This window comes from Glycine max, chromosome 2, assembly GCF_000004515.6.
Source record: "Glycine max cultivar Williams 82 chromosome 2, Glycine_max_v4.0, whole genome shotgun sequence".
NCBI lineage: Eukaryota > Viridiplantae > Streptophyta > Magnoliopsida > Fabales > Fabaceae > Glycine > Glycine max.
Genome location: NC_016089.4, coordinates 40,913,300 through 40,924,234, shown reverse-complemented (window position 1 = coordinate 40,924,234; position 10,935 = coordinate 40,913,300). Strand labels below are relative to the sequence as shown.

Sequence of the window (10,935 nt, the reverse complement as noted above, 5' to 3'; positions counted from 1 at the left end):
GGATAAAATATAAGAAAAATGGAACACGGAATAACAGGCATTAGATATTAGTATTTTGATTATTAATATTAAGCAATAAAATATGGTTATATTAAAAAGAGAATTACATAATTTTTATAACTAATTTTGAGATTATCACTTTCTATTACTTAATTTTACATAATTTTTTAAGATTATCACTTTCTATTACTTAACTAATAGTAAGAGAATGTACAAATTTTATACATTATAACACCTTTTTAAAGTTTATATGCATAACTTGTATGTTTATTTTAATTTCATATTTATGGGTTCATTAAAGGAAACTTTAAAAGCCAAAGTGGGAGTTTTATAATAACAATTAATAATACTTCAGTTGCGTTTATCAACACAGGTGACCGTTTTATTTGGTGATAAGCCACAATTGTATTCCATATAAAGAAACAAAAGAATTTTATTTTTTTTATGCACCAAAGAAAATGTTACACTCAATGAAAATAGCATCAATACGTGGAGAAATTTACATGTTAAGTTAATACAATATGACAAATTATATATTACATCCGTTTTAGACAAATTCGAAGAGATGATGTATACATGAAAATACCAAGACGGCATAATGCGCCGAAACTTGTCTGTATACATCATGTCATTAGACAGAATTATTGTCACGGAGTAATATTTAAAGATCACTGTATATATCCCATGAAAGCTAAGTGGCCAATTAAAATTAAATCAAACCTTTTTAAAAAAAATGAAAAAAGAAAAGGTCTTAGGTGAACCAAGTAATTAATTAAATCATACAAATAAGGTACAAGTACTTGATGTTTAAGCTTTTAAAACAAACAATATGGCAATTAAACATTTGAGAGAAAGAAAAAAGTTTTCTACGTTCTAATTTTAATGGAGTCAATACCAAAAAATAATAGTCAATTTTTTTGGATAGAAATATAGATGAACGAATAATTGACCTTGTTCCGTTAACATTGTAAGCCATTAGATAGAACTGCTATTAATATTAAAACAATGCAAATGTTAACTAGTTAGTAATCAATGTTCTTAGTGTATTAATTAAGGAATTTTTAAAAAAAATTATTTAGATGCACAAAATTATACTGTCTGAATCTTTTTTTAAGGTCTTTTGTAATTTTCACAATAAACAATTGTGGTTAACAAGACCTTTAAAATAATACAAGGTTAGTTAAAAAAAGATTAAAATAAAAAAATGCTAACAATAATTACAACACAAGGAGCAAGAGGCAAGAACAATTAAAAGTAGGTGGCGCCAAAACAACTGTCCCTACTTCTCCCTCGCTTTCCCTCTCTGCTTCAAAATCACCAAACTACCATCGCCGGAATCTGAATCATCTTTCCGTTTTTTCTTCGTTCAGCGTTCTCTCGCGTCGATTCGTTGTTCTATTGATGCGTGGAGTTTTAACTCCCTTCAGTAGAAGGTGTGAAACTCGTAGTAATTGAGTCAATTAGGTTATTACGCGGTTACAATTTTCTGATCAGTGATTTTAGTTTTGAAAGATTTTACTGCTGTTGCATTTTCTCGAAAGCTTGAAACTCGTTTGCTGTTGATTGAAGGAAAAAAAAAAAAATCGGGAATAATAAGATTCATTCAATGCAGCCTAGTACTAGTGTTGTTTCAGAGCGGTTACATGAACAGTGAGACACTTAAACGTGTCTTGAGTGAGCGAGACAAGAACCTGCCAATGCATACATCTGTCATGGATCTCTGTTCTGAACCCTTTGTTTCTTTCAGGTAAAAAAGGGTTTTTTCTTTCTCTCCTTGGATTTCAGAGATATTACTTCACACCAGTCAAAATCCAAATTACTACTCTAACTCCATTAAATATCTTTTTTTTATAAAAAAATTGCAGGAAACAATGCCTCCGAATCATGTTTGGTTTTCACAATAGTTTTATGGGGATGGACAATGATCGTCCCTGCACGTGGACCTCCTTGTCTTTACCCATAACCCAAACAACAATACCACCATCGACTTCAAACTTCAATTAAAGTCACCAAATAATAATAATAATAATAATAATATTCTGTGTAGGCAATGTAGCATACAAAACAAAAGAGTCTACATTGAAAATTCTGTCTGCAAATTTTAAGAGGAAACTCATGAAACTGTGAAACATTATTATCATTATGGATTTATGGTATGGTAATTAAAGTTTCAATTAAGTTTAACTTGGTGTGTTTGGGAAGAGGGGGAGAGTATTGTAATGTAAGAGAGATCATATACTTTTATTTTTATTTTTATTTTTGGGGTATGCAAGTTATGGCATCACTTTCATTGAATTCCCTTTCATGAAAAGGAGTTGAGAGAGAACAAGTTATAGGACAGAGAGTGGGTTTATGTGAAGTGAATCCATTGCCAGCCCATGAGACCATGGCATTCTCGTGAGAGAGACAAAAGGGGAAAAAATTAAAGCCCTCTCTTCTCTTAGCCTACGCACTTCCCCTCTCTTATCCTGCGCACTCTTTTATTCCCCATTGATTCCACTTCCCAGTAGTAGTATCCCCAATTTCCGAGGGGACCCCCTGCCCCGGCAATTCAACCTTTTTTTTTTTTTCTTCAGTTAAACCATAGCCAACAACGACGTTTTCATGATAAAACGTTAAATGTACGTTGAGACAGTTTCCGCGAGTTTCTCTCACCCGTTACACCAAATGTTGTTTCCCCTCTCCATATTCTTCTTGCTGTGTCCTGATCTTGTTGGATTCGGGCCTTTTTCTATGAATAAAACATACCCACTTGCGTTTATTGCCTGTGATTCTCAAATTCCTTCTTCAACAGATCTGAGTCTCTGTAAAGATGTGCGCTTTTCTTATTCTTCCTTTTCCTTTTTTGATGGGGGGTTTATTCTTTGCTTTTCTTTAATTTCCCAGTCTGTGGTGTCTTACTTTATCTTCATTTGTGGCAGATTTATTGCAGGGAAAAGGATCTTCTTTCTGGATAATCTGTGGTGTTCATTTATTCCACTGAGTGCACTCATGATTGCCAAACAGCCAAAGTTGCTAAGTTTTGTTTAGCTTTATGAGAACTTCCATCAATGTGGTCTAATTGGGATATAGTACTGGATGGATGTATGTGAGTCAGAGCAAGCATTAAGGAAACACAAAACTAGAACAAGACAACCCTTGGTTCCTGCTGAGAAAAACAATGCATTCACGGCCAGACGCTCTGGGACAAGGGAAATTACTTCACGGTATAGGTCGCCTTCGCCTACTCCGGCAACCCCAGCTGGTCCTCCTCGTCGATGTCCCTCTCCAAGCCTCACAAGGGCAACAACACCTGCATCATCCAAATTGTTACCCAAAAGAGCTCAATCAGCAGAGAGGAAGAGGCCCGCAACTCCACCTTCCCCACCTAGTCCTTCTACACCTGTCCAAGACTCATCAGTAGATGTGCATTTATCATCCAGAAGGCTGTCTGGTAGCAGAATGCCAGAGGCCCTTTGGCCTTCCAGGATGCGAAGTTTGAGTGTTTCTTTTCAGTCGGATACTATTTCCATACCTGTTATCAAGAAGGAGAAGCCAGTGACTAGTGCTTCTGATCGTACACTGCGGTCCAATTCAAACGTGGCTCACAAGCAGGCTGAAACACCAAATGTAAGAAAGGGTACGCCAGAGAGAAAAAGGAGTCCTCTCAAAGGGAAGAATGCCTCTGATCATCAGACTGAGAATTCGAAACCTGTTGATGGTTTACATTCTCGACTGATAGATCAGCATAGATGGCCAAGCAGAATAGGTGGGAAGGTATGTTCTAGTGCATCAAATAGAGGTATTGATCATGCTGATAAGACAACCAGAATGTCAAACTCTTCTGTTCCGGGAACTGGTGTGTCTTCGCTGAGAAGATTGTCTTTACCGGGTGAAGCAAGTAGGCCCTTGCAGAAAGCTTCTAGTGATGGTGCAAGGCTAATGTTGCTTGTTGAAAGTGGTAGAATAGTAAGCGAGGTGAAACCGGTTGATGACAGTTTTCAAGTACTAAGACCTCACAAATTTGTTCCTGCAACTACATTGGATAAAACGGGATTAGCAGTTGCTGGAGTCAGATCTCAGTCCTTTTCAAGTCCCGGATCACGACTCCCTTCACCTAGTAAGACCTCGGTTATACCCTCTTGTAGTTCAAGAGGTGTTAGTCCATCTCGGTCAAGGCCTTCAACTCCTCCTAGAGGGGTTAGTCCATCTCGAATAAGGCCAGCCAATTCATCCAACCAAAATACAACTTCAGTGCTCAGCTTTATTGCTGATTTTAAAAAAGGGAAAAAGGGTGCAGCCCTCGTAGAAGATGTTCACCAACTACGACTTCTCTACAACAGGTACTTGCAATGGAGATTTGTCAATGCGCAAGCAGAGGATGTATTTTACATCCAAAATGTAACTGCGGAGGTATGACTTGCTATCTTTGAATAGCTGGCTTACTCTTTTTAGTGTAGTTCTGCTTTACAGAAGATTGTGTATAGCTAATCATTTTACAAAAACTTGTTCAACGGTTCAGAAATCACTGTACAATGTATGGCACACTACTTTGTCTATATGGGAATCAATTATTAGGAAGAGGATCAATCTCCAGCAACTGCAGCTTGAGCTGAAGCTGAATTCTATTTTGAATGATCAAGTAATACTTCTCTCTTGCCTGAAATATTTATCATTCTATGTGCGATATTATTGTTGATGATACATTACAATTACTTTTTCTTTCTTTCTTTTTTTTTCCCGATTTTCATTTTTGGTAATTTAACTAGAGATATTTATTGTGAAGTTTATAAATGAGGAAAATATACTCAGCAAGATGTTGGCCCTGCACATTGAAAAGTTATGTTTAATTGTTTATGCTAGTCTGTCATAACATGGTATTCATAACTCATATTATTAATGGTGGATATGATTACAAGTCATATATGAAACCATTTTCTTATTTAAATGATTCAACTTTTTTTTGATACTTTTTTAAATTGTAGTCCTTTTACAATTAATGACACAGATGGCCTACCTTGATGACTGGGCTGTACTTCAAAGTGATCATATTGATGCCTTATCCGGGGCTGTAGAAGACTTGGAGGCAAGTACTCTTCGTCTTCCTCTAACTGGAGGGGCAAAGGTATGTATGGTGGTTTCTGTTCTTTTGGTTCGATGCGTGCAAAGAGACACTAACATCATTACTGTGTTTACACTTTTTCAGGCAGATATTGAACATTTGAAGCATGCTATCTATTCAGCTGTTGATGCCATGCAAGCAATGGGATCTGCTATCTGCCCTTTGCTGTCACGGGTGTGTTACTTTTTTAGGAGTTCTACTGGTTTGACTCACAATATCACACTAGCATTTGCTATTTTCTAGGCCTACACATTTAGTATCAAACTTTTTTTCTTCTACTAACTGTATGTTTTTTCTTCCTAATGATTTTCCTTTTTGATTCAATGGTAAATCCCTAAAGCCTTAAGGCTGACACCATTTTTTTTTTTTGCGTGTGTGTCTGGAATAGGTGGAGGGCATGAATAGTTTAATGTCTGAAGTTGCTGTTGTATCAGCTAGGGAAAAAGCCATGCTTGATGAATGTGAAGCGCTACTGAATTTTGCGACAGCTAAGCAGGTAAGAGTCATGATATATGTCTTAAGAAAGAGTTATGCACAACAAATCTCTTGATTTTTTATGTTGAGAACGAGCATAAATTAGTTGGAAATAAATTCCACTTGCATTTATCATATTTTACATTAATTTTAATTTTATTTATTTATTTATTTGGTGTACAATGACTCAACAAGATTACAATCTAAGACTTTGTGCATGCTACCAAAAACCCCGTCACTAGGCCGACCCTAGGGGGTTATTTGATTTGATTTTATCACTTCTGGCTATTCAACATTAAGAGCCATAAGTGATTAGAGAACCTTACTAGTACTCTAGATCTACAAGAACCTGGGTTGATCGTAAATGAGTGCAATTTTCCTACTTTGTCACTGCTTTTAATATGCCGGGTCCTTCCTCTTTGGTCTATCTTGTCTTGCGGCCATAGAGTTCTGTTTTGAGCTGCAGTCCCTATTATTCACTGAAGTAATGAATAAGTCGTTGAAGAAAGTTGGGCATGTCATTATGTCAAAATGCTTCTGACTTCTGAGGGTCAAAAGTTTACACCTCTTTTCTATTTTCGTAAAATTCCTAAGGAACATTTTTCTTCTGACATGTAAAGTGAAATTTTATAGCTCATTGCTGTACTGCCGTTTAATATCTGACAATCATTGAAGTTAATTAAACTATCTCATAAAAGTTGTTGGTGATGAATGTCTGGAGGTGTAAGCGCAAAATTTGCGACCAGTTAATGAATGTCTTATCAACGAAAATACGCGCACTACTAATCAACCAACATATGTGGCTTAAACAATCCTAGTTTGCCAGTAGTATAAATGCTGGGGTTACATTATCAGTAGATGTTTTTATTAGAGAACCAGGTCATGATCTTCAGTTGAATATTGCCACAAGTATGACATGTGTTATGCTTGTTTTTTCCATCAGAATAGAGTAGTGGAAAAAAATGCTAATCTGTGACAAATTTAGGTTGTGTAAGTTGAAGTAGTTGCATGGAATGCGCTTCATCATGATCCTTGTGTCAGTTTCTAATTTTCAATGTTATTTTGGCGTAAACAGGTTGAGGAATATAGCCTTCGGACGCATCTCATGCAGATCAAGCAAATAAGTAACCAATCTCGGAAATTCAAACACGCATGACCCTGACCTGCTTCTACGCTAACAAGAAGTCTTTTGCAGCTTGCTGCAGCCAAATTCCTGGAAAGTGGAAACTGCAATTTCTAAGACGTTACAAATGATTTACTAATATATTTAAAAGATTCTTGGGAATGTACGGCTGAAACTTCAAAGAATCAACACCCAAGATTCTTTACCCATTGTAAATTTTCGGTAATAGGCTTCTTCCCCCCCCCCCCCCCCCTTCCTCAAATATGTTGCAATTATTATCCCACTTTTTTCTTTCTAGTCAATGCCGGTGGCCCAAGTTTTCCACTTGTAATTTTTGAATCAGGCAAATGAAAAGAAAATGCAAACGAAAGGAGCAAAGTATTCCTTCCACATTTACGATTTGCATTCATCTCACAAGTACCATGATAGGCTGTACAAGCAAAAGGTGATTTTTAATTATTTTTTTAAAGACAACATGTATTTTTTTTTTCTTTCAAGAAGACAATCTTGTTCTAAGATGGATAAAATTATATTTTTTAATATTTAACATAATTATATATTTAAATTATAAAGTTAAGGTTCAAATTCAAGACAACTAATTAATGAGATTTAGGAGTTTACTGGAGTTAAAACATGTCTTAAGATTTGAAGAATGTTTGCTTACGGATATACGCAGAACATGTTTAAAAAAAGTAATATTATATGATAGGAAGTTATTGTACATGAAAAGTATATAAAATACTCTTGTCTTATTTTTCATTGGTTAACAATTAAATAAAAAGGAAAATTATATTTATCCGGAAATCAAGGCATTGACCATAGATTTAAGTTTTCCTAACTTTTGTGAGGTGTTTTTCTTTTGAGACAAAAGTATTTTTGTAAAATGATTAAAACCCTTCATTTTAGCTTCATTTTGTTTTTATTTGTTGGATTTGTATTGAAATACACATCAAAATTATTTGTTGGATATGTATTAAAACACATGTTAAAACAATTTCACATGGAAACTAAACATGTACTTATATATCATCCTCAAACAAAAGTCTGGCAGATTAATTTAAACCTACATTCTGGTAAAATATAAGTATGATACTTACAGATCCACCTTTACTGGGGTACCATTATAAAATAAGGTTACCAATAAGCAGATAATTACATTGAATTGTAAGGTTACCAACCCTGACATATCATATCATTTTCAACACCAAAGTCCAAAGGTAACAAACAATAAGTCTCTGAAGTGAATACCTAACTAAGGTGTTGAGGTGCATGCAATGATTCGAGGGGGCATTAGCCGCATCAACAAAGCGTGCACCTTCCCTCACCTTGCCGAAACCCACGCGCAGCTCATCCGCAACGGTTACCAGCACGGCCTCGCCACCGTCACTAAGCTCGCCCAGAAGCTCTTCGACGTCGGCGCCACGCGCCACGCACGTGCCCTCTTCTTCTCCGTTCCCAAACCCGACATCTTCCTCTTCAACGTCCTCATCAAAGGCTTCTCCTTCTCCCCCGACGCCTCCTCCATTTCCCTCTACACCCATCTCCGCAAAAACACCACCCTCTCCCCCGACAACTTCACCTATGCATTCGCCATCAACGCTTCCCCCGACGACAACCTCGGCATGTGTCTGCATGCGCACGCTGTCGTCGACGGGTTTGACTCCAACCTCTTTGTCGCGTCCGCGCTCGTTGACTTGTACTGTAAGTTTTCGCCGTGGGGTATGCTAGGAAGGTTTTTGATAAAATACCCGAGAGAGATACCGTTTTGTGGAACACCATGATTACCGGGTTGGTGAGGAACTGTAGTTATGATGATTCTGTTCAAGGGTTTAAGGACATGGTTGCGCGAGGGGTGCGGTTGGAATCCATCACGTTGGCGACGGTGCTTCCCGCGGTTGCGGAGATGCAAGAGGTGAAAGTTGGGATGGGGATTCAGTGTTTGGCTTTGAAATTGGGATTTCATTTTGATGACTATGTTTTGACGGGTTTGATTTCAGTTTTTTTGAAATGTGGGGATGTTGACACGGCGAGGTTGTTGTTTGGGATGATTAGGAAGCTGGATTTGGTTTCTTACAATGCCATGATTTCTGGGCTTAGTTGTAATGGTGAGACTGAGTGCGCGGTGAATTTTTTTAGAGAATTACTTGTTTCTGGGCAGAGAGTGAGTTCTAGCACAATGGTTGGGTTGATTCCAGTGTCTTCTCCATTTGGGCATTTGCATTTGGCTTGCTGTATTCAGGGGTTTTGTGTGAAGTCTGGTACTGTTTTGCATCCCTCTGTTTCAACTGCACTCACGACTATTTACAGCAGGCTCAATGAAATTGATTTGGCAAGGCAGTTATTTGATGAATCGTTGGAGAAACCTGTAGCTGCTTGGAATGCTCTGATTTCAGGTTACACGCAGAATGGTTTAACGGAGATGGCTATCTCTCTTTTTCAGGAAATGATGGCGACTGAATTTACTCTGAATCCAGTTATGATCACGAGTATTCTTTCAGCTTGTGCTCAACTAGGAGCGCTGAGTTTTGGTAAAACGGTTCATTAGTTGATTAAAAGCAAAAATCTTGAGCAAAACATTTATGTCTTGACTGCTCTGATTGACATGTATGCCAAGTGTGGGAATATTTCGGAGGCTTGGCAGTTATTTGACTTGACGAGTGAAAAGAATACTGTCACTTGGAATACTAGGATTTTTGGTTATGGGCTCCATGGATATGGGCATGAAGCACTTAAGCTTTTCAATGAGATGTTGCATTTGGGGTTTCAACCATCTAGTGTTACTTTTCTTTCAGTTTTATATGCTTGCAGTCATGCTGGCTTAGTAAGAGAAAGAGATGAAATTTTCCATGCTATGGTTAATAAATACAAGATTGAGCCCTTAGCTGAGCATTATGCGTGCATGGTGGATATTCTGGGACGAGCTGGGCAATTAGAAAAGGCATTGGAATTTATAAGGAGAATGCCTGTTGAGCCAGGTCCTGCAGTGTGGGGTACATTGCTTGGCGCTTGCATGATTCACAAAGACACAAACTTGGCCCGGGTGGCTTCAGAAAGGCTATTTGAACTGGATCCAGGGAATGTAGGATACTATGTCTTACTTTCTAATATATACTCTGTGGAGAGAAACTTCCGAAAGGCTGCCTCAGTACGGGAAGTAGTTAAGAAAATAAATTTGTCAAAGACTCCGGGGTGCACTGTAATTGAGGTTAATGGGACCCCAAACATCTTTGTATGTGGTGATCGTTCTCATTCTCAAACAACAGCTATCTATGCAAAGCTGGAGGAGTTAACGGGCAAGATGAGGGAGATGGGGTATCAGTCAGAGACAGTCACTGCCTTGCATGATGTGGAAGAAGAAGAAAAGGAACTCATGTTTAATGTTCTTAGTGAGAAGTTAGCTATTGCTCTTGGCCTTATTACAACTGAACCTGGTACAGAGATCAGGATCATCAAGAATCTTTGAGTTTGTTTAGATTGTCACGCTGCAACTAAGTTTATTTCAAAGATCACAGAAAGGGTAATTGTAGTGAGGGATGCTAACAGATTCCACCATTTCAAAGATGGGATCTGTTCTTGTGGTGATTATTGGTGAAGCTGAACAAATAATTGTTCACAAGTTATATGAGACAGATGCATCATCCATCCTTTTTGTTTCATATTCTTTACCTTATCACTGGATAATGTAAGCCCGATTTCACAGATTACTGTTAGCCAGAGTGCAGTAGCATCAGTCACTGGATGCAAGATTCTGTACTGAAGGAATAGTGTAAGAATGAAAGCTGGACTACCAGAATTTTTTTTAAGGACTGAATCTGCTTGACAGTATTTGTATTTTCCTGAAGAGTGGCTGTCTAGCTACTTCACTTCTGCATCAGTTTGTAGTGTCCAGCATTAATTAGTTTATGATTTGCCTCGAGTTCAAGACACAAGGTTATTAGAATAGCATTACATGGTTCTTCCATTAGAAACATGGCCTAATCAGGATCAACTGAGGGATCAGTTTCATGCAGCAGAGTGCCTCGGTGCAATTCCAGTCCTTTTTTTCCAATTTTACAATGCCTATTTCATGGAAGATATGCTACACATAATAAGCAAGTGCTCTTATATTTCTCTCTCTTTTTTTCTTGTTATTTACTTCTTGTAGCAAGAAGAGAATGGTGTTGCTTCCTGATTCAAAGATTCATTACTTCGAATTCCAAATTAAAAGAAAAAAAAAAAGCAAAAGAAGGTAACTTGT

At 37.5% G+C, this 10,935-nt stretch overlaps 1 protein-coding gene and 1 pseudogene across 5 annotated transcripts; both read left to right on the top strand.

Annotated features, from left to right (window-relative positions):
* The first annotated feature begins 1,241 nt into the window (after positions 1-1,241).
* Positions 1,242-7,088, top strand: LOC100791401 (AUGMIN subunit 8). 5 transcript variants are annotated; one of them, XM_041007788.1, is made up of 8 exons: positions 1,242-1,747; positions 1,866-2,153; positions 2,922-4,392; positions 4,502-4,621; positions 4,988-5,104; positions 5,186-5,275; positions 5,490-5,597; positions 6,651-7,088. In XM_041007788.1, the coding sequence occupies exons 3-8, from the start codon at positions 3,079-3,081 to the stop codon at positions 6,729-6,731; spliced, it is 1,830 nt and encodes a 609-aa protein (XP_040863722.1). In that variant the 5' UTR covers positions 1,242-1,747; positions 1,866-2,153; positions 2,922-3,078; the 3' UTR covers positions 6,732-7,088. The 5 variants fall into 5 exon arrangements, with proteins under 5 accessions (XP_040863722.1, XP_040863725.1, XP_006575315.1 ...); XM_041007791.1 differs by lacking the exon at positions 1,866-2,153 and having other exon boundaries at positions 1,242-1,433; XM_006575252.4 differs by lacking the exon at positions 1,866-2,153.
* Positions 7,089-7,822: 734 nt separating this feature from the next.
* LOC100790870 (pentatricopeptide repeat-containing protein At4g30700-like) lies at positions 7,823-10,439 on the top strand (annotated as a pseudogene).
* The last annotated feature ends 496 nt before the right edge of the window (positions 10,440-10,935 follow it).